At 34.9% G+C, this 24,220-nt stretch overlaps 1 protein-coding gene across 9 annotated transcripts in view; it reads right to left on the bottom strand.

Moving 5' to 3' along the window:
* Positions 1-24,220, bottom strand: part of CADPS2 (calcium dependent secretion activator 2) — a 577,926-nt gene that overhangs the window by 299,981 nt on the left and 253,725 nt on the right. For all 9 annotated transcript variants that reach the window (XM_074379141.1, XM_039472830.2, XM_074379140.1 and 6 more), the window contains exon 6: positions 20,974-21,092. In XM_074379141.1, coding sequence (XP_074235242.1) covers positions 20,974-21,092 — 119 coding nt within the window. The remainder of the gene's footprint in view (positions 1-20,973; positions 21,093-24,220) is intronic.

Below are 24,220 nucleotides of genomic sequence, written 5' to 3'. Positions count from 1 at the left end.
CTAGAATTTGAAATTGTTATTATAAACAAATATTATTTCCTTTAATTGTTAATTTGTAGAGCAGGTTTTAAACTCCTTTTACTGAATGTATTTTTTAAAAATTTTCTATACATCTAATTAAATAAGTTGAAATTGGGTGATCAATAATGTCTATAAAAACTGCATTAACTTATCACCATCACTGTTGTTGACATATTATAAAAGTATTTGAAATTCCAACTTGAGATATCTAAATTGAACTACATAGAGGTTAATAATATACTGAATGCAATACAGTGAGGACAATGAATAGACTATGGCATGGCTTTCTAGGCCATGAAAATAACATTTATCACACAAATCACACTGTCATTTAAGACAACAAACTATACTACTTTATATTTTCAACAAAACCAATAAAATGATTCTGCATAGCAATATATCAAAGATAAAAATCTAACTGAAATTAGTGATATAAATATCACAACATTGTTCTAAATAGTTTCACTTAAACATTGTGAAAAAAGACTGATTAAATAACAAAAGGAAATGAAAAAGAGCTAGTATATGAACCCTCACTCATAGCAGGGTACAATGCTGCAGAAATAGGGCTACAAAGTACAAACAGACAGAATCTGGGCCTGGAGACCACCAATAAGCAAAAGGACCCAGGGCAAGCAACTTCACCACAACCTAATAATGCCTTCCTCATAATACAATTGAGGCATCAATGAAGATAATTCATGTTAACAACCGTAAGAGCACAGCACGTGTCTCATAGAAAGTACACACAGAATGCTCATTATTCTTATTAGCATCCATATTAGTACTACTTTCGCTTTACTAAATAATATCTACTCAAAAAATTGGCAGTTTTGAACAAACATTTTCATCTGTTTCATAATATGGTGACAGTAAAATCCAGAAAATATCAAAAGAGAAAGAGCAATAGAGACATTAACTAACAGTAAAACATGGCAAAGGAAAAAAAAGAGAGAGGAAGAGAAAGAAGCAGTGTGAGAATTTGAGGAGAGGAAGAGAAAGAGAAAGGGGAGATGAAATGAGATGATTAATGAAAGGACAACTTACAATAGGCAGTATTACAAAAACTGAGATTTATTTTTAATATTAATGTACTTTTGTATATCTTTTTAACCTTCCTTTAAAAATAATTTACAGTCTATAATACTAAAATGACACAAATTTTAATAGAAGAACTAGAAAACATCCTTTAAAGTAACTAAGTGTTATCCCTCTAGGCTTTTGGGAGGATCTTTCAAAAACACTGAGTAAAACTTTTTATTATGATGGAAACATAACACAAAGTTACTTGTTTCTTCAAACATGACAACTGGGTGTAGTAGCACACATCTGTAATCCCAGCTGTTCTTGAGGCTGAGATAGGAGGACTGCTTAAGATCAGACATTCAAGGCCAGCCTGGGCAACATAGCGATACCCAATATCAAAAAGGAAACAAAACCGAAAAACATGACAAGAAGAGATAAAATCCTGAGATATCTCGTACTTTAAGGCAGAAAAATATTGGGCAATGACTTGGGGTGGGAAATAACTTTCATAATAAGGGGAAAATCCTGCAAGCTTTATCTTCCTTCTCTTCATTATTGTCTCATAGATGTTTCCCTTTCCCTTCAAAGAGGCAGTGCTTATCTTGTTGCTCTAAGGATTGCAAAAGCATCAAGAATAATGGGATAAATTGTCCTTTAAAGTCTGTATTTCTTTTGTGAAGTATTCATGCCATTAAACCTCCACATCCAGAGTGGAAAAAATCATATTACACTTGTACTATTTTCTTCTGGGAAAGTCTAGCAAGCATGTTAGCACAAAATCAGGTTTCAGAAATAACAGAAGAAATTATCTCTCACAAGCATTTTCCTTTCTCTTGCTTATAGCAGCACAGTTCAAAGACATTAGCTTGAAGCATCTAATTTTAAAGAGAACAATTTGTCACATCTCACATTACAATTTTATTTGGTCGAGTAGAATTGTAATGCGAGATCTGACAAACAAAGAAAGTACAAAAAAGTATATAGTGCTTTATAAAATGAAAACCAAGATTTTAAAAACTTACATATAGGAAAGGCTAAGTAATCGATACATGAGTTAATTTAACTTTAAAGCATAAAACCTGCACAAATCTCCCAGAAGGAGGTTTAAATAATAAAATGCAATGGTGTGGAAATGTGCTCAACTATACTGTATACACCAATAATTAGTCATCTACAGAAATTTACCAATATTATGTTCATATTGTTCCCATACCTTCAACTTTGATGCTTAAGTAAAAATCTCAGCCTACTTGCTCCCATTTTGTGGGACCAGAGTTAGATGTATTATATAAACTGAAAAAAATCATTTCAAATGTAGCAAAACATATTACTTTTTAAAGATTTAAAATACTAGAGAAATTTAAAATACAGGGTTGCAAACTATGAGGTTATAATTATCACTAGGTAATCAGTGTATTACAAGTAAGAATGTCCATCAATAACCAGTACTTTCTTTATAACATATCTTCCAGTAATTAACATCTAATTTGAGCGAACTTTAAGTGAGGTTAATGTTCTTTGGGGCCAGTCATTTTGAGGGTATAAAAATGTTTTGCTTTACATTTCCTTAATTTGAACATTTTGGAATTGTCAAGTACTATAATGTCAGTACATACTATTCTCAATTGCTTACATCTAAAAGCAAATATTCCTCAGCTGTTTCTAGCTATTCCAAAAGTAAAAGAGTCTTAATTCTGTATCAGATCAGTAACATGGAGGGCTTTACAGGGGGAATGTCAGGATGGACTATCCACATGGGTTTACTGCATTTCCCCTGGGAATGGTCCTTTAGGTCTCCCCCTGCAGATAAAACAACTTTTTTTTCTTTCTTAAATGACAGTTTCTTTAGTTGAAATAAAGACAATTTCCAACTACACAGAAGTAGTATGGAAGCAATAGGGAAAGTCCCTGCATTACACAAACATCCCAGATGCCAGAGAGGGCAGGATCACTTGAGATTATTTTTGAGAGTTGAAAAGAGCCAAAAACACCAGGAATTCAACAAAAGCATGATGCACAGAGTAGAGGCAAGTGCATAATAAAGTGTAAGGTGAGGATTCAAAACCAGCACCAGGAATATCCAGAGGAATACTAGCACTGCGGTGTACTGTGCTGAAGTAACACATCACAAGCAGCCTCAAGAGGAGTCTGGTCAAACAGCAAGACCTGGTAATCTTCACAGACCAGACAGTCACTGCCAGTTATCCTGCTACTGCTGGTTCCTGTGAGTCCTACCTACATGTTACTCAGGGAAGGAAACCTCCACCTGCTGTGGATTTCCAATGGCCAGTAACAACTAAATTTTGAGATACATTGCAACGAAAATGCTATACACACAGGCTTTTAAAGCTTAAGAACATTTAAGCTCATTTTGTTTGAAAAAGTTTCTTGATACTCCTAACAGGAGCTCTGCCAAGAATTTAAAGGGATGGAAATCACTGCTATGATCTATGTTTCTCCAGCATTTACCTACCTGGCACTTAATGGAATATTTAAATAATGACACTGTGCTAATTCTTGTTCTCACTTGTCCAGAATCTGAAAGGATATTTAATATGCATCTATTTAGTCTATTATTGATGAGCATTTGGGTTGATTCTGTGTCCTTGCTATTGTGAATAGCCATTTATGGGTATGGATGATGAAAACACAAAGATGAAGGCAAACAGACTCTGGCCTTTATGACTTGGGTAAAATGTAAACAAATACTATAGCAGTGAGAAAAGCTTCACAATGACCTTCATTTTAAGGCAGAAGTCATTCCCTATGTATGCTTATGATTTCCCTCGGCAATTAAAGCTACTTCTCCACTGTAAGCAACACTGAGCTCTGGACATAAAAGGCACACATTACATATTCAAGAGACAAGACAATGATGTGCAGAAATCACATAGACTTTGGAATCTAAGAGAACTACCATTTCTTTTTTCTTAAAGTCCCTGTATACATATATTTCCAGCAATTGTTTTTTTGTCCTTTTTCCATAGGCAAAAGTCAGAAGTAAGCAATGTGGGTAGAAAAATTTTAATTGAAAACAAGCAGAGATGTGTATTTGGTTAAACAGAAATATTCTACCTTTGCCACAAAGATGTCTTTTTTTAAAAATACCCTGGGTATACACTTAAGAGTAGAGAGAAAAAGGAAAATACCCCCTGTTTCTTAAATGAGAATATTATAATAGCTTTAGGAATGTTGAAATTCTAGCTTACATTTTAAAAGTGGTTTCTCCAAGAAACCCCATGTGATATATAAAGGAAATTTAAATAATATACACCATTTTTGTTGCTGCAAAAATATTCTGGATATGTAAGATGGAATAATAATGTTGCAATTTGTGAAGGGAGATTTGGGCCACAGAAAGTGATTTGTACAATGTCACTTAGCAGATTGCATTTAATTGTGTAGTGGGTGGAAATTAGGGTGACAACTGGCTCCCAGTTGCTATTAGGTCCATTCAGACTCATTCAACTTTCTCATGCATTAATACCAGTAGGCAAGTCAGTGAATATCTACAGTTTTATAGGTATAACTAATTTGGTAAAACTCCTCCCTACAGATGAACTACTCTTACTGATACTTCATTAATAGATTCAAGATAATACTGCTGTCAGTTATTAGAAGTCAAATGCTTCATCAAATAAAGTTAGTTACAGAACCAGATAATGAGGATATGATGTTGAATAAGACCTGCCTCTCTATTCAGGGAGCCCATAGATTTTGACAGGTAGCAGACAAAAAGAGAGACAACTAGAGCATACAGTGAGAGTTCTGGGTACTGAGAACATATAGGGTGTTACTAAAGCCTTCTGGGGGAGGAGGGAAGCAAGGGCTCAGGGAAGGCCTCACAGAGAAAAGCATCCTAAACTGAGCCTTCACAGAAAAGTAAAAGGAAAGTAGTTAGGTGCAGAATGAAAGGAAAGCAGGCTGTTGGCAAGGATAGTGTTCTTCCCAGGGATGGGACCTGCTCCTGGTTAGGGGCAGCATTAAAAAATGTGTGGACACAGGCCAAGGAAGCTCAATAATAACTCCAGATGCAGGGGATAGTTGCACTGATAAAAACAGCTCCCTCCAAAATGCAACAGAATTCCTGCTTGAAAATACTAGAGGGCATAGAATCTAAACTGGAGATACAAGAGGTGCAGAAGTAAATGGGAGTCAAACCAGACAAAGGCTCCTGAAATAAACCTAGCAAAAGCCCAAACCAAGGGTCAGGCAAGGATGATGTGGTAAGAAAGATTTGCTGGACATTAAGAAGGCAGAATCAACAGAATTTACATATAGAGATCAAAAAGAGGAAGAGATAATAAATACCCAAGTCTCTGGCTAAGGAATCCCAATAGCTAGAAATACCACATACTGAGTTGATAAACAGAAAAGGAGGAGTGTGTTTAGAGGTGAAATATAAATGTTTCTATTTTGAATGTGTTGAAGTTATCCGTGTGAAGATATCCAGAGAGAAGAAAGATTGGCTGCCTAGTATTAATCTGGATAACTAAAAGGCAGATTCTGTCAACTGTAGAGTTTATTTTACAAACAGTTTTCTTTCTGAACTTACAAGCATTTCTTTGTATTATTTCACAGGTTTAGGCCCTTTGTAAAAGTTTATTTCAGACGGATAATGTTACATACAATAAAATATACACACATATGAGATACAGTATAGATATTCTGTGTTAATTTAACATTTATATTTCACCTCTAAACACACTCCTCCTTTTCTGTTTATCATCTCAGTACCTATACTGTCTCCTATCTAATTAAAGACAGTGATTATATTTTACTGTGAAATTATTGCTCATCCATGCCATATGGATAAATATTCCTATATCAGATTATCTTCCTTGTAATATATCTGAATTCACACAACTGGTGCTATAAAACTGTGAACCATTTTGATCAACTTATAAGAATGTGCTGTTTGATATTTACATCTTCAGATTGGTTTTAAGAAAAGGATGACTATAAAAATGGGTGGACATTTTTCATCCAGGCCGCCAGAAGCTACATGACGCAAAGAAAACAAAGCAAGCAATACATGGAGTAGTTAAGTCAAGGAATTAGCCCTTTGTGAACAGCTCCATGGAATCAAAGCAACAAAGCCAAGCTCAGATTGGTGTAAACAAGTTTCTCTTTCTAAAGATCCCGCCAACTGTGGGAAAACTGCAAAGGTCACTGGCTAGGTTGGGGACTTTCTCTGAAAAAAACTGAGCCATGAAACAGTCACAGATATGCCCAAGAAAATATTAATGATGAAATTTTAATGTAATCACCAATCTGTCTGATTACAGGAGAAACAAATTAAACTCTTAGTAAGTCTCAACACAAAAGTGACTAATCACATTAAGTCCACAAACTTCCTCTGAGCGTTCTAGAAATACTATTACTTTTGCAATTTTAATGAGTTTGCCACAGTAGAAATCAAGATCCTTGCTCTAAGAAATTTATAATTCTCTTTCTACTATTAGTAGGGTATATGCTTAGCAAAAAGCAAAAATAAACAGTAAAGTCCAATAAAAACTTGCTATGACATGAGTTTGTTCAGAGCTGAACTTAAAACAACTTACATCTGTTTTAGTCCTATTTACCAAATTTCAATTACTAAAAAACTAATGAGCCTCGCCCAGCTGTTGGTTCAGTGACCTTCACCCAGAATCCAGTATTTGCACAGAGAGAACATGAGAATGAGGCAACCTAAAACACTGCTCACATGTAAAACAAATAAGTGGATGTGAACATTTCGAGTTTTCAGAAGGAACCAACAGCTAAAATTAATATTGATGTAGACACTGACCTTTAGCTACTGATTAATTTTAACAAAAATAACGCACCACCTTAGAAACACAATTTTTTAAATGTGGATAATGATAGGTTAAGTTCTTACATCATTAGAATCATATTCATGGTACATAAATATTGTTTCATTTTTTTTCCTAGACATCTACCCTACTTGAAAATGAAGTAACACAGGGCATAATAGATATAGATTTCATCTCAACCATTTGGCACAATTGTATAAAATTCATGATTTTTTTTTTCACATTCAAATATTAGAATTTTTGAAGATTCTTATGAGAATTTGCCAAATTCAATATGATCCAAATGTTGCCATCTGCCAGCAAAGTTATATTATGGCAAAAAAGGAAAGTTAAACATTAGAACACAGTGAGAATTTCACAGACTTGCTTCAGGTAAAATTTGCTATTTTATAAGCCAAAAGACTTCACATCTTCGCCAACCAGATCCATCTTGCATTTTATATAATAAGCAAATCTGAGCCAGAAACACAAAAGTGTTACTTGTCTAAAAATTGACTAATTCTTCATTTCTATTATTATTAATTTTTTTCCTGCCACACTTAACCACCACTGTGACTTCTCTGGTGGTCTTAAGTCAATGAAGTTCTGGGGACAAAACAAATTAAAAGGATCATATTTTCTTCCTTAAAAAATATTTCTTTAAATAATGTTATATGTATAACTTTGCAGCAATGTTTCTAGAGCCTGTAGTTTTAATTTGGAAGATATATAAGTGCAAAAGCCTCCCCAGATCCTAAGTTTACAAAGACTTATTCTTTCCAGAAAACAAAATAAAACTTAACAAAAAATAGTGCTGGATCTTCCAGGTCACAGAGTTTCTATACTTACAAAATGTTCTTCAAATTTCAAAGAGAAGGAGAAATTACTGTGGACAATAGCTCTCATGATGCAAAAATTACCTGATAATTGTCAGTACTATAGAAGATTTAAGTCTCCCTTTTTAACAGGAAGGCTTAGAAATCATGTTTTTTTTAAACTGTATTAATTTAAAAAAACATTCAGCTTGCCCTTAACCTTACTAAATAACTTACTGACAAAAAATCTTATAAGTAAAAGGAGAAAAATCACTGTCATGGATATATAAGTAATAGTGTCTCAGTAAGAAAAAATATGTTACTTAGGTGGTTTCAGCTAAAAGTTTCCATTAAAGCAGGAGAACCTGTAGCAGATTCACATATATATAAAATAATTACATAATGCATAGATCAGAATCATGGCCAAATTAAGAAAAAGAAGGAAAGCTTATTTTTTCAGATGGGAATTACCCAGTTTGAATGTGTGAGATGGGAGGTGTAGGGCATACATTTAAAATACATTTCACTTGCAAAGAATGTCAATCTTCATCTTATGACCATTGCAATTATACTGCATACACGATTACATAACCAAAAACCTTTATATAATGTGTATATTGTGTATATACAGAAACACACTATGGAAACTAAAAAATGAACATTTTTGCTCTGAAGCTATACGTAAGTCACTATAATAAATATATAAATGGAAATGCAATATATTGTATTGACTTTGTGCTAATAAAAAGAGAGAGTTCTGAGATCAATGTGGGTGCAAAACCTTCACCAAGTTGGTCTTGAGACATCAATCAGAGCTCCTGGACAGAGAAAGACCACGGAGGCACCATATGTACATACAAAGGCATGAGACAGTATGGCATTTCCGGCTTCCCCTCTGCTTAGATCTCTAGTTTACCGAGGTCGTCTGCATCCTCTGATTCACAGAAACAACCTCCTCTATTCTTTTCTTACCACTGAGGACTTACAAAGAGTTCAAAAGATATTTTTGTGAACTCTTCCAGATTTCTCTGTATCTGAAAAAATAGCACTATAAGGTGGCATTCAATTTAAGATTATCCTTTCTTTTGCTAATCCACATGTCAGTTACAGAGGAAGTTCCCAGCTGCACCTTAATTCCATAACTCCAGAACAAGTAACAGTCAAGTGCTCTTCATGTAATGTATTAACATGGTGTCAACATGGAAGACACGGCTGCAAAGTTACTGTCAACAACTGCAGGGTGCTATGCTGCACAGTTCTGGAGATCCTTTGACAGCTGCACTTTAGCACAGCAGATGTAAATCTTCAATGACATCAACTGAGACACAAAACCAATGTTGATAGAGAATATATGACAACCAAAGAATGTTTTCCCTTCATAACCGACACACAGGTATTATTCATGTTGAAAACTATCTCCATTTCAGAGTAGCTACCTCTCAAATCTTAAAAAAAAAATGATTATAAGGTGCTTACCAAATAAATATTAAATGACAATACAAACACGCAAGCCAAAAATCTCAGATGGACTTGAGAAACAAAAGCACATTCCACTTCATAAAATAGTGTTTGCTGTTTGGTACTGTTAAAAGCACTCAACCCTTTATGAAGTGTGAAATTCCTCCTGTAAATTTCCTGAACTTAAAAATCGGATGCTAAAAGAAGAGGTTTAGAGAAAATAGAAAAAATGAATACATGAATAGAGAAATAAAATTTAAAAAACATGCAAAGCAAAGGCTAAAAGAAAAAACAGTGAATGTATGGGCAGAGGTACCTGCAGAATATCAAGATTGAGTGTTCCTACCTATATTACCCCAATTAACTCACAAAATAGTCCCTGAAATAGGTACCACTCTTTCCTTTATAATAATGAAGAGGCAGACTCGAACAGATTTAAGTAACTAGCCACAGTCGCACAGCTAACCTGTGGCAAAGCTAGGATTTATACTCTGGAATGTCTCAATCTTTCTTTTAAAACCATTAACATTTTAAAACCTAGAAATTCTGAATTCTTAAAAAGAATTTAGTAGAATTACTACTGTCTTTATATGTGGAATCTAAAAAAGTCAAAATAGGAACGAAGAGTAGGACAGTAGTAGCCAGAGGCTCAGGATGAGGGAAATTAGATGTTGATCAAAGAGTACAGATTATCAGTTATAAGACGAACAAGTTCTAGGAATCTCTGTACAACATGGGGGATGATGGATGTATTAACCTGATTGCAATAATCATTACACAATACATCCATATATCAAATCATCATGTTGGACACCTGGAATACACACAGTCTTTATTTGTTAAGTAAATAATTAAAAAATTTTAAAGAGAAAAATTCTACTTCCTTATCTTTCATTTAATGTATTCCTTTCTGTTTTTAAATATTATGAATTCTGGTAATTTTTCAAAGCATGAACTTATTTACCAATTCATACCAAGAACTATGCAACTAGGTTTCTTAAAATGTCTTTCCTAACTTGTGGATATCATCATTGTTATTCACTCACTCACTGCTGAAGATCTTGACAAATCCTTTACATGTGCTATCTCCATTTTCTCTTCACAGCAGTACTCTCAAGTAGTTATTACTGTGCTCAAGACCCAATAGAAGATTTGTACTTTATTGGCCCCTAAGGAACTCTGCTCTGGATAAGGATCTGCACCAGTAGCACTGAGGGTGGGCCAGCCCCAGGTATATCTCCTGGACTGCTGGACAGAGCTCTAGATATAAGAGGAGCAGCATCTTAGAATAAAGGCATTTCTTCTGACTACTGTATGGGTTCAAAAGTTTGCATGTGAAGTATGAAAACACTAAAGTGTTTAGCCCTCAGGACTTAGTTCAGGCTCAAATAAATGGCATATCCCAGACAAGCAACCTTCAAACTTTTCATCATGTACTTACCAAAATAATTCTGACAAATTTACCTTCTTTACACAATTTTAAGTGGACATCTATAAATTTTTAACATAAACAGTTGCAAATATAACTTCTGGTGCATTTGAAACATTGACATTTAACTAAAACTGTGGTGTCATTCTTAAGTAAATGCAGTGGAATCTAACTAGTCATGCATTGCTTAACGACAGGGATAGACGTTAAGAAATGCATCCTTAGGCAAACTTGTGCTTGCTTACATGAACATCATAGAGGGAACTTACACAAACCTAGGCTGTATAGCATGCTACATACCTAGTCTATTTGGTATAGCCTATTACTCCTGGGCTACAAACCTGTATAGCATGCTATTGTCCTGAATACTGTAGGCAGCTGTAACACAAAGGTAAATATGTGTATCTCTAAACATAGTTAAACATAGAAAAGGTACAGTGAAAATACGGTACAAACATTACAAAATGGTACACATGTATAGGGCACTTGCCATGAAAGGAGCTTGCAGGACTGGAAGTTGCTCAAGGTCAGTCACTGAGTGAGTGGTGCATAAATGTGAAGGCCAAGGACATTACTGCACACTACCATAGACTTTATAAAACTGCACACTTAGGCTACACTGAATTAGTAAAATAAATTAAGTCAATGCACTATGATGTTACAATGGCTATGATGTCACTAAAAGACAGATATTTTTTGGTTCCATTATTAACTTGTTGGACCGGTCATTTACATATGCAGTCCATTATTGACCAAAACATCATTATGCACTGTACGATGGTTTTGTAGCAATATGATCCCACCACCACTGATTTTGAAAAATACCTGCAAAACTCTTTACAGAAATTTACAATATTTCTTTTTTCAATGAACTCTTTACTTTGATTTCGTTTCCCCCAGAAACTTAGAATTGTTTTCTACTGTAATATATGTTAATGCCTGAATATTAATGACCCTATTATGATTACCTGTGCCAAATTTATATATATGATTATATAAAAATTTATATACATATAATTACATGTATATAAATTTGGCACAGGTAATCATGATAGGGTCATTAATATTCAAAATATTAATTTTTTCTCTGATCATAAGGTTCTAGTCCTAAAAATCACTGAATTGAGGTTTTGTTAGATAGTAATGCTCAAGTGATCCAGAACAAATATATTACACAAATGTGCATTTGTAATATGTATAAAAAGTAAATCAGTTTACTAGATATGCATCTCAATGAAATGGATAGTGCTCTTTCTTCCAATTAGTTCCTGTATCCATAGATTGAGACAGAGTTCAGCATTAACATTAATCCAGGTTTTTTTTCTGTTGTAAGCACTAATATAGTAAGTAGATGGGAGATTATAGCAACGTCCACCAATTTAATTCCTGCCTATATAAATGTCCCCAAACTACACAGTGATTAATAAGCAAAAATTCTTCTTTAATTATTTAGCAGTTGAATACTTGCATAAATTCTTAGCCAACTTTACTGAAAGTAAAATATGAGCCATCTAATTTGCAGGAAAATTTATTATGTCATCAATCAATCACTTTCTCAATACTCACAGTAATATTACACATTTGCCTTTTGAATGGTACCCTGAAGGATTTTCCATTCTGGGACAAGAACCACTACTGTTAAGACTTGAGTTGGGTGAGAAGTGTACCTCTCTTTTGAAAAGTGGGAGAAGGATGACTGTGAAAGGGAGGCTGAGAATGGGAATGAGCAGAAGACCTTTAGAAAAGGGTCCTTATGGAACTAGAGGGTTCCTAATCAGTCCTATTAAAAATATACATGTGCCTACGTATCCCTGGGAAAGCTGTCTTGTTTATTCAGACAGCCTAACCGTTTGAAAAACGTTGTCCCAGTTAGGGTAGCAAAAGTCTGAAAGTGACCATGGAACTACAGCCTAAAGTGAGCACACATAAGAAAAAGAAGTGGCCCTTTATGGTGAATATGTTTTTCATCGAATTTCTAAAAACTTGGAGTTTGGGGTAGGAAAATGAGGACTGAATTTTCTACTAATCTGGGCAGATGCTGGCCCAAGTGTCATAGTCTAAGACCGACTAGGAGGTTATTTATTTATTTATTTATTTGATACTCTAAATAGTAGATAAAGTACTATGATTAGAGTACTAGAGTACTGAGTGCCTACTGAGGCATACTGTTGTAGCTGGCGCTAGTGCGGAAGCAGAAGGCATAATACACAGCCCTTATCTTCAAGGAGCTTCTACCTTATTTGAGCTATTTGTTAAGGAAATGAAATTTAAGCAGAAAGAGTATACACAGGCTATATTATTAAACCAGTAGCCCAGGGGAAGAGGAAAGAGGGCAGCCACAGGATATGTTATTTGGTGAGGGAATGGAGTGATGTTAGAAGTCCCTGGCAGTGGGAGAGCTGCTAAGAATTCATTGGAGAAGGGTTACATGTGGACCTTTGCTATGATAAAAGGGCATTTGCTAACCAAGGGAGAACTACAGAAGTACCTACATACACAGAGATTTCACACCTTCTCCCCTTGCTGCCAACTGCAACCCTAAACCAAAGTTGTAGAAAGATTAGATGAGCAGGAAAGACAAGAGTGAATAAAAGGGACTACAGTTCCCTTTTCCCATTACAGGTTTCTTAGTGATTTAGAACGAAAGAAAAAAAAAATTCTGAAATGTGTAAGTGTTGGTTTGAACTGTTCTGAAAAATTTAATACCTGAACATGTTATCTTTCACCCATATTAACCAGAAATGATATGGTATCTGCTGAGATGTCTTCAAGGATGGTATGGGAGAGAGATCCTAGAGTACCTGTGGATTGTGCCGTGGTAAGTATTAAGCTTCCTATTTAAGCCCTTTCAAATTTAGACCACTGGATAATTTGTTACATAAACCAAATCAAGTAATAACGATAGCTATAAAAGATTGTTCTGAAAAAAATGGTCACAGTACATAAGGTGATGATTTTATGCTGTAAATCCACAATAAATATCATTAATCATAATTCTATAAACTTTCTCCCAAATTTTCTCATACTGTTTTTCACTGGAGCTCATGATTGCTCTTCAGCTAACATCTAGAATCTAAATCCATCATATTTTCTCATTAAGTCAGATGCCTCTAATTATAAGGATCCCCGGATTGCTCCCTTTATTGTAAATAAATTCTCAATGAATGTAAATTTCTGTATTTGGGTAATGCTTGTCTCTTTAGGCTTCATTTTGTTCTGCACCAACAGTATCAGTCTTAGAGAAATGTTACCTCTAGTAAATTTATTTATATAAAAAGAAGCAATCTGTCATGATTTTGAAGATGGAAATGAGAGGAGAGGAAACTTTTGTGTGGTTTGAGGTTTTGCCTTCGGTTCATTAAAAATAGGCACAGTTTTTGATAGATCATACAAAAATGTAGCATACTTTAGTCTGTAATAGCTGACTAATGAATTATATTTCAAAAATAATTCTGACACTGCTGAAGTAAAATGAAAACTAATATGCTTTTAAAAGCATGGTTAGATTCTCTTGGTTTATATGCAGTCTGTATTTAATCTTTCTTAAACACTGTCTCAGTACCTCGTCATTCTGATAAGCATTCCATTTGTAGCTGCAATGTTCTTTCAATAGTTTGACAGATATTATGATTCTGGTTAAGAATTTAAAGTCTCCAGAAATTGGTACTGGAGACTGTATTTCCCATCATTTTCATGAATCAGAAAGATGTTCTATCATAATATCCATAAATATATTTCTCTAATGATACACAATTCATTAGTTTTTCTTATTGCTTCTTGTCTTTTTATTACTTTCAGGAGATGGGCAGCAGAGACCCATTAATCTTCAAATGCTTTTAATAAAATAGCATTATGCAATGGAGGAGAGACAGAGGGTGTGGCAAAAACAGTGTTGCTTCCTGGTATTTTTATTTTTTTCTAACAAATGTTATGAATCCTTAATTCACTACTATGATTTTCAGTGCACTTATATTTTATTGTGCTACTGCACTGGACACCTAAAAATTTGTTAAAAGGTTAGATTTCAGGCCAGGTGCAGTGGCTCATGCCTATAATCCCAGCACTTTGGGAGGCTAAGGTGGGTGGATCACGAGGTCAAGAGATCGAGACCATCCTGGTCAACAAGGTGAAACCCCGTCTCTACTAAAAATACAAAAATTAGCTGGGCATGGTGGCATGCGCCTGTAGTCCCCGCTACTCAGCTGCGGTGAGCCGAGATCGTGGCATTGCACTCCAGCCTGGGTAACAAGAGCGAAACTCTATCTCAAAACAAAACAAAACAAAACAAAAGGTTAGATTTCAAGGCTGGGTGGCTGACACCTGTAATCCCAGCACTTTGAGAGGCTGAGGTGGGAGGATTGCTTGAGGCCAGGAGTCTGAGACAAGCCTGGGTAATACAGTGATGTCATATATCTACAAATAAAAAATAAAAAAGAGGTTAAATATCATGCTAAATGTTTTTCCTTACTTAATAATGAATTTCCTTATTACCCTGGTACCACGATCTATCTTCACCTTCCATAGGGTATTATTAGCTCCTGTGTTTGTTTAGGCACTCAAAGGATACTCAATACTGGTAGGGAATTTTTAAAAAAGTACATATCAGGACATTTAGGACTACTATATGACCACAACAAATCTTTTTCCCCCTTCTCCACCCCACAGCTGGTCATCCCCCCTACTATCTCTTTATTTCCTTTTTAGTGGTATCATCAAGGGTATGGGCTAACACTAAAATGAAACATCTGGAAAGGGTAAATGCTATAAAATGTAGCAACAATTCCTCTGTATCTCATTCATACAAAACTTCTGGTTCACTAAGGGATTAGAAACAATGACTTAAAAGTCCATAAATAATAGGATTTTCTCCATAACTAAAAAATATAGTTTATACACACTCCCCTCCCTGTTTTACAAAATAAAAATTAAAATGAAACTTTCTTAAATTAGATTGCCGCACCATCACTCTTCATAACTCAAACTTGTCTAGCAACACCATGTTTATTAGACCCCAGGTCCTATATTCTAAGTTATGTAGCAACCTCACACGCTGTTTCCTTCTAATTGCTGGCAGGAAATCAGAACTACAGGAATTAAATAGGCAATGGCCAGAAATCTTGATTAAGTTTATTGGAAATATGGACTAAATAAGGTACTGTAATTAGTATCAGACAGAAGGATGAATTGATCTCCAACAAAGCACAAACTGTTCAAGTATTAAAATTTCGAAAACGTGTCTGAGCCATAATTCACTATGATGATGAAGGAGATGAATCTCTTTCTTGTGGTGCAAGATGAATTCAGTATGAAAATAATGACACTGCTAAAAAGCTGCAGTTGGTCAGCATTCATGAGATACATTTTTAAGGTAATCTGTTCCTGGGATACAATAATAAACACAAATCTTTTAATTTATTTTAAAAGTTAACTCAGTGTTCATGGGAAAACACAGAAAGGTTATTTTAATCAAAAGAGTAATAGAAGACCACTGGGGGCTTATTATAATACTTCCTCTCAGATTTCTAAATATTTTAATTCACTTACATTGTTCATGTACACATTCCCCATTATCGTAAGCCCTTTCACATACATTATGAACATACTGAAAATTAAATAACATCCCATGAAACTTGTTTAAAAAAAGTGTTAAAATAACATAACCTTTCAGATAAAAGTTAATTGATCTCATGAACCAAATATTTAAGTATCAATTAAATGTAAGATTTTGTAGAAAGTACACTAAGCAAAAAAAAAAAAAAAAAAATCCAGATACAAAAACTACATATTGCATGATTCTATTTATATAAACTATCCAGGAAAAGTAAAATTGCAGAGCCTGAAAATAGTTCAGTGGTTTCCTGAAACTGAGAGTGGGAGCAGGAATAGACTGCAAATGGCCATGACAGAACTTTCTGAAGTGATATGTTTAAAAATTGAATTTTGATGACAGCTGCACAAATGTATAAATTTACTAAAAATCATCTAACCTGCAATACATGGATTTTATTCTGTGCCTAAATAAAACAGAGAAGATTACATGGGGGAAAAAACCTTGGCATTGTGATTATTAGAGAAGTTGCACTCCTTCGAAACCTCGTTTATCAGTAGAGTAGATTAAACAAAATAATCTAAGGACCATGAAAGAGCTTCCCAACAAGTGGTGGGACACTAGTGTTCTTCCAGTGGGTTTCAGACTGATCGGACTTCAATTCCCTCAGCCACTGAAGTGATATGGTAGGACCTGGGGTTTGTATTTCCCGCAGCTAAGAACCTTCTTCCATTGACTCTATTTACTACAGAAACAAAATATTTTACTGATCAAAAGCACCTTGATGAATGAACATGAAGAGGGATCATATCATTACTTATGAATTCAGCTGAAGCAGTGCTTAGAGGGAAATTTATAGCTGCAATTGCCTATATTAAGAAAAAAGAAAGATCTCAAATCCAAAGCCTAACTTTTCACCTAACATACTGTGAAAATACAAGCAAACTAAACCTAAAAAGGGGAAGTAAATAATGCAGAATGAAAATTAATAAAACAGAGAATAGAAAAATAGAAGAGAGTCCAGGAAATCATCCCAGAAACGTCATTTAAAATAGTTTTTTAATGGACAAACTTTTAGTTAGTTGGGCTAAGAAAGAAGAAAGGATATTCAAATTAGTAGAATCAGAAACGGAAGAGAGGACATTATTACTGACCTTATAGAAACTAAAAATAATTACTAAAACTATGATCAAATGAGTGAGAAAAATTAGATAACACAGATGAATTGAAAAATTAATGGCATTAACATTTAAAGGCAAAAACTGCAATAACTTTTGTACCAACCTAATAAATAAACACAAAATGGTGAAACTGACTCAAGAAGAAAGACAATGAATAGATCTATAACATGAGACCAAATTAGTCATCAGAGAATCACTCCCAAGGAAAAGCTTAGGCCCAGATAGCTCTACTAATGAATTCTACCAAATGCTTTAAAAAATACAAATTCTTCATATTTTCCAAAAAAATTGAAGGGACCACTTAAAAACTCATTCTACAAGGTCACAATTACCCTGATAACAAAATCAGAGACATCACACAGAAAATTACAAGGATAATATCTCTTATGAATATAGAGGCAAAAATCTTCAACAAAGCACTAGAAAACCAAATCCAGTAACAAATTCAAAAAATCCTGTATTATGAAGAAGTGGGAATTGTGCAAGGAATGCAAGGTTCATTTAATACCTGAAAATCAAATAATATATTACATTATATCAACAGAATAAAAGACAAAATCCACATGATCATCTCAATAGTTGCAGGAAAAGCATTTGACAAAACCAAATACTCTTTCATTATTAAAACGGTCAAAAAACTAGGAATAGAAAGGAATTTCCTTAAACTGCTAAGTGTTTCTATGAAAACTCCAGAGCTAAAATCGCATGTAATTATAAAGGATTATATGCTTTCTCCCTATGATCAGGAACAACACCAACATGCCTTGTCTTACCCCTTCTATTCAACTGGTCAAACAAATTAAATAATGTAAATCTAAATTAGACAGGAAGAATTTAAACTACAAGTATTTGCAGATGACGTGGTCTTATACATAGAAAAATCTACATAATCCATTAAAAATTTGAGTTAATAAGCAAGCTCAGTAAGGTTGATTGATGCATATAAAATCTATATACAAAAATAGTATTTCTAATAACTTCTAATGAATGATTTAAAAATAAAATTAAGAAAACAATTCCACTCTCAATAGAATAAAAAAGAATAAAACAATAAAAATAGTTGTAACCAAAAAATAAAACTTTTACTTTGAAAACTACAAGACACTGTTGAAAGGGAAACTGAAGGTCTAAATATACAGAAAGATATCCCATGTCTGCGGATCAGAAGACTTAATCTTGTTAAGATGCGAGTGTGCTCCAAATTGACCAACAGCTACAACATAATCCCTACTGGAATCTCAGCTGGTGATCTCTGCAGAATCTTCATGAAAACTGATAAACTGTTCTGAAAATTCATATCAAAATTCAGAATTGCCAAAACAATCTTGAAAAATAACAGAGGTGAAGGCCTTGCACCCCTGATTTCAAAACTTACTGCAAAGCAATGGTAATCAAGACAGTGTGGTGCTGGCGTAAGAACAGATATAGTGATTGGTAAAACATAACTGAGGGTCCAGAAACAAATTCATGTATCTATGATCAACTGATTTTCAAAAAGGATGCAAAGAACATTTAATAAAGAAAGAATAGCTTCTTCAACAAATGGTGTTGGGACAATTGAACAGTCACATGTAAAAGAAGGAAACTGGACTCTTACATCACATACAAAAATCAACTTAAAATGGATCAGTGACCTGAATATAAGGATTAAAACCATGAAAGTCTTAGGAGAAAACATAGAGCTAAATCTTAGTGATCTTAGTTTTGGCAATGAATTCTTAGCAGTGAAAACAAAAGTACAAACAACAAAGAAAAAATAAATTGGACTTCATCAAAATGTGTTTCAAAATACAAATCAAGAAAGTGAAAAAATTCACAGAGGAAAAAGATTTGCACATCACATATATGATAAGGGCCTAGTATCCAAAACAGAGGAACTCTTAAAACTTGACAAACAGCTCAATTTAAAAAAATGGGCAAAGGACTTGAATAAACTTGATATATGGCACTTGATACTGGCATTGCACATCGGGCCGGGAAAATGTAATGGAGCTGGGACATTTAGCTTTCCATATAAAAAATATATATAAGGAAAAATATTTATATCAATTTATGTAAGTATACTCTATGATGTTCAACAAAATCACCTAATGACATGTTTCTCATAATGTATCCCTGATGCTAACACATGACTGTATATAATTCTATTTATATTAAATGTCCAGAATAGATAAATCTATAAGAGACAGGCAGTAAATTGGTGGTTGCTTAAGGCTAGAGTGGTTGGGGGATTGACAGCTAAAGGGTACAGTTTCTTTTTGAAATGATGAGTATATTCTAAAATGGATGGTGGTGATGATTACACAGTTCTGTGAATATACGTATCTATTACCCCCCAAATATGTACTGTGACTAATTCCACATGAGTGCCTACTAAGTACTCAGATATAAGACTAAATGGGATGTTTTGTCATTTTCTCAGGAGCAAACACACTGCAAAATAAACAGATAAAAACGCAGTCCAAAAGTTAAAAAGTGGTGAGCCCGAAACCTCCCACTGGGTTAACGGGAAGGACTATTCTCAGTGATGGTTAAGTTGGCTTTCTCAATGCCAACACAACAGCCATATAAAGATAAGAGCGAAGATGATTACAAGCAGAGGGGAAAGCAAATGTGACATGGAGAACAGGTGGGTACGTGTTTAGGGACTGCATGAAGTCCAGGGTGGATAAATAGCAAAAGATTGGGGGAACAAAAGGAGAAAGCAAGGTCCCAGAGGTAATGAGAGATTGGTCAAAGGCAGGCCTGCAGGGCTTTTAGGTCAGGGTGAGAAGCTTCGATTTGCTTCTTTTCAGCCCCCTATTGTTCTGTGCACCTCTCTGCTGTTAACACATAACCCTCTGCATCTCCCTATCCTGCCTGCTCCAAGGAAAGTGAAAATTTCTGATTCATCTTCAGTGCCTAACTGGGATATCAGCAGAGGTTTCCTGAATGAACAGGTCACATATTGGTGTTATCATAAGGCAAAATCCTAAATCTTACAGGACATTTAGAATAAAGATTAACTAGAAGAAAAAGAAATGTTTTCTAAAGGTAACGTACAAATAAAGGCCCAGCAAATCGCATCTGAATTCCTCAGGCCAGCCTGGTTATTTCCACTAGAGTCCATGATGCTTCCCCAAGTTTGAATGAGTTAAAGAGAACATCTTACTAATTTAATTAACTCATTGCCAGAGTCTGAAACATCAAACTGCCAACAAAAAGCAGCTTTATACTCTGATTATTGTGTGGTAGTCATTAACTGTTTCTCTAGCTTGCTCAGTAAGTATTCCAAGTCATTGTGCAGAATCATGGTATCTACTGTTATATCACCAAGAGATACAACAAACAAAAATAAAAGGGTATTAGAATATAATTCGTGCAACTGAAATACAATTATGTATTACCTTTCAAATAACACATGATGATAAAATATGCTTTACTTAGAAATGACTTATAAACGTTTTATTGTCTAATGATTAGCTTTGCATTTGCATGTTGGATTTTCTGTTTGCACTACACAGGGATTCTGCCAAGATTCTAATTGTAGCATCATTATCCAGAAAGGCACACGCTAGTTCTAACACAGTTGAGACAAAGCTAGCCAAATAGCAGTTTCAGAGTGTAATACCAGACATTTATGCACATAAATAGGGCATGTTTCTTGGGGAGGATTAAGCAAACACACGAACAACAATACATTTTTTTTCAACTGGCTTACTGTGGCCTTGAGGCTTCGGCCTGGTCTGTCTGCAGTTTTTCTCCTTCCACTTCCATTGTACAGTAAACAATTCGATTGGGAGCAACTGACCTCAAGCCTTCCACTTCCATTATGACAATCTAAAGACAAAATAATTTTAAAATAATGCATCGAGCTGATAACATTTAGCTATATACAAAAATAGCAGCATGAACTGTAATAAGGAAGACTAACAAAACTGAAAAAAAAATTTGTTATTTGTTAACATCACTGGTATTTTATCTTCTTTATAATCCACCTCTATTCATAGAAGGTACAGTAAATAACATTTTGAGGAAGTCTAGTACCTGAAAATATACCTCCTGCCACCTATAAACAAAGTAAGTCAAATGTCATAAATATACGCCCTACTGAATTAAATAAAATTTAAACTCAGATACTTAATGAGTAAAGGCAAGTCTGCATGAAGTTAAGCAGAATCACAAATGAAAATTCAGTGCAGATGATATCAGCAGTACATGGTTAAGTTCCATATAAGGTAATATAGTACATATTACTGGTAGGCACTATTGCCATCATACCAACTCATTGATATCGATATGTGATTATCAGAAATTTTCTATATTCACTTATTTGAGATGACTATTACTACATGTAAAAAGAGTTTTATTTGTGGTCTGTGTCTTACTAAATGGAAATTATAACTTGTCACTGAACATCTTAATACTAATCTCATAAGAAAAAAGTGATTTTTCTGTTCATTAAAGCTATGTACTAATTTAATTCAGTACACTGGTAAAGGGTGGAAAAACTGATATTGCTTTATGTATTTGTAACTCCTAGAAGAAACTTGCTCTTGAATGTTGACTGGATAAACAATGAAATGAAGGCAGAAATAAAGATGTTCTTCGAAACCAATGAGAACGAAGACACAACATACCAGAATCTCTGGGACACATTTAAAGCAGTCTCTAGAGGAAAATATATAGCAATGAGTGCCCACATGAGAAGAAAGGAGAGATCTAAAATTGACACCCTATCATCAAAATTGAAAGAGCTAGAGGAGCAAGATAAAAAAAAAACTCAAAACCTAGCAGAAGACAGGAAATAACTAAGATCAGAGCAGAACTGAAGGAAATAGAGACACAAAAAACTCTTCAAAAAATCAATAAATCCAGGAGCTGGTTTTTTGAAAAGATCAACAAAATAAACAGACCACTAGCCAGATTAATAAAAAAGAAAAGAGAGAATAACCAAATTGATGCAATAAAAAACGATAAAGGGGATATCACCAGATTCCACAGAAATCCAAACCATCATCAGAGATTATTACAAACAACTCTATGCACATAAACTAGTAAACTTGGAAGAAATGGATAAATTCCTGGACACCTGCATCCTCCCAAGCCTAAACCTGGAAGAAGCTGAAACTCTGAATAGACCAATAACATGGTCTGAAGTCGAGGCAGCAATTAAGAGCCTACCACCCAAAAAAAGCCCAGGTCCAGATGGGTTCACAGCCGAATTCTACCAGACATACAAAGAGGAGCTGATACCATTCCTTCTGAAACTATTCCAGACAATCCAAAAAGAGGGAATCCTTCCCAAATCATTTTACGAGACAAACATCATCCTGATACCAAAACCCGGCAGAGACTCAACAAGAAAAGAAAATTTCAGGCCAATATCCATGATGAACATAGATGCAAAAATCTTCAATAAAATACTGGCAAACCGATTGCAACAGCACATCAAAAAGCTCATCCACCAGGATCAAGTAGGATTCATCCCGGGGATGCAAGGCTGGTTCAACATACGCAAGTCCATAAACGTAATTCACCACATAAACAGAACCAAAGACAAAAACCACATGATTATCTCAATTGATGCAGAGAAGGCTTTCGACAAAATTCAACAACCCTTTATGCTAAAAACCCTCAATAAACTAGGTATTGACGGAACGTATCTCAAAACAATAAAAGCTATTTACGACAAACCAACAGCCAATATCATACTGAATGGGCAAAAACTGGAAGCATTCCCTTTGAAATCTGGCACTAGACAAGGATGCCCTCTCTCACCACTCCTATTCAATATAGTACTGGAAGTTCTAGCCAGAGCAATCAGGCAAGAAAAAGAAATAAAGGGTATCCAAATTGGAAAGGAGGAAATCAAATTGTCTCTATTTGCAGATGACATGATTGTATATCTGGAAGACCCCATCATCTCAGCCCAAAGTCTCCTGAAACTGATAAACAACTTCAGCAAAGTCTCAGGATACAAAATCAACGTGCAAAAATCACAAGCATTCCTATACACCAGTAATAGACTTCAAGAGAGCCAAATCAAGAACGAACTGCCATTCACAATTGCTACAAAGAGAATAAAGTACCTAGGAATACAACTAACAAGGAACGTAAAGGACCTCTTCAAGGAGAACTACAAGCCATTGCTCAACGAAATAAGAGAGGATACAAACAGATGGAGAAACATTCCATGTTCATGGTTAGGAAGAATCAACATCGTGAAAATGGCCATACTGCCCAAAGTAATTTACAGATTCAATGCTATTCCCATCAAGCTACCAATGACCTTCTTCACAGAACTGGAAAAAAACACCTTAAACTTCATATGGAACCAAAAGAGAGCCCGCATTGCCAAGTCAATTCTAAGCAAAAAGAACAAAACAGGAGGCATCATACTACCGGACTTCAAACTATACTACAAGGCTACAGTAATCAAAACAGCATGGTACTGGAACCAAAACAGAGATATAGACCAATGGAACAGAACAGAGGCCTCACAGGAAATACAACATACCCACAACCATCTGATCTTCGACAAACCTGACAAAAACAAGCAATGGGGAAAGGACTACCTGTTTAATAAATGGTGTTGGGAAAACTGGCTAGCTATGTGCAGAAAGCAGAAACAGGACCCCTTCCTGACACCTTACACCAAAATTAACTCCAGATGGATTAAAGACTTAAACATCAGACCTAATACCATAAAAACCTTAGAAGAAAATCTAGGCAAAACCATTCAGGACATAGGTGTAGGCAAGGACTTCATGACCAAAACGCCAAAAGCAATGGCAACAAAAGCCAAAATAGACAAATGGGACCTAATCAAACTCCACAGCTTCTGCACGGCAAAAGAAACAGTCAGTAGAGTGAATCGGCAACCAACAGAATGGGAAAAAATTTTTGCAGCCTACCCATCTGACAAGGGGCTGATATCCAGAATTTACAAAGAACTAAAGCAGATC

The sequence above is a fragment of the Saimiri boliviensis genome, chromosome 10 (assembly GCF_048565385.1).
Source record: "Saimiri boliviensis isolate mSaiBol1 chromosome 10, mSaiBol1.pri, whole genome shotgun sequence".
Taxonomy (NCBI): domain Eukaryota; kingdom Metazoa; phylum Chordata; class Mammalia; order Primates; family Cebidae; genus Saimiri; species Saimiri boliviensis.
Note: the sequence above shows the minus strand (reverse complement) of the source record. Positions and strands in the feature narration are given on the sequence as shown.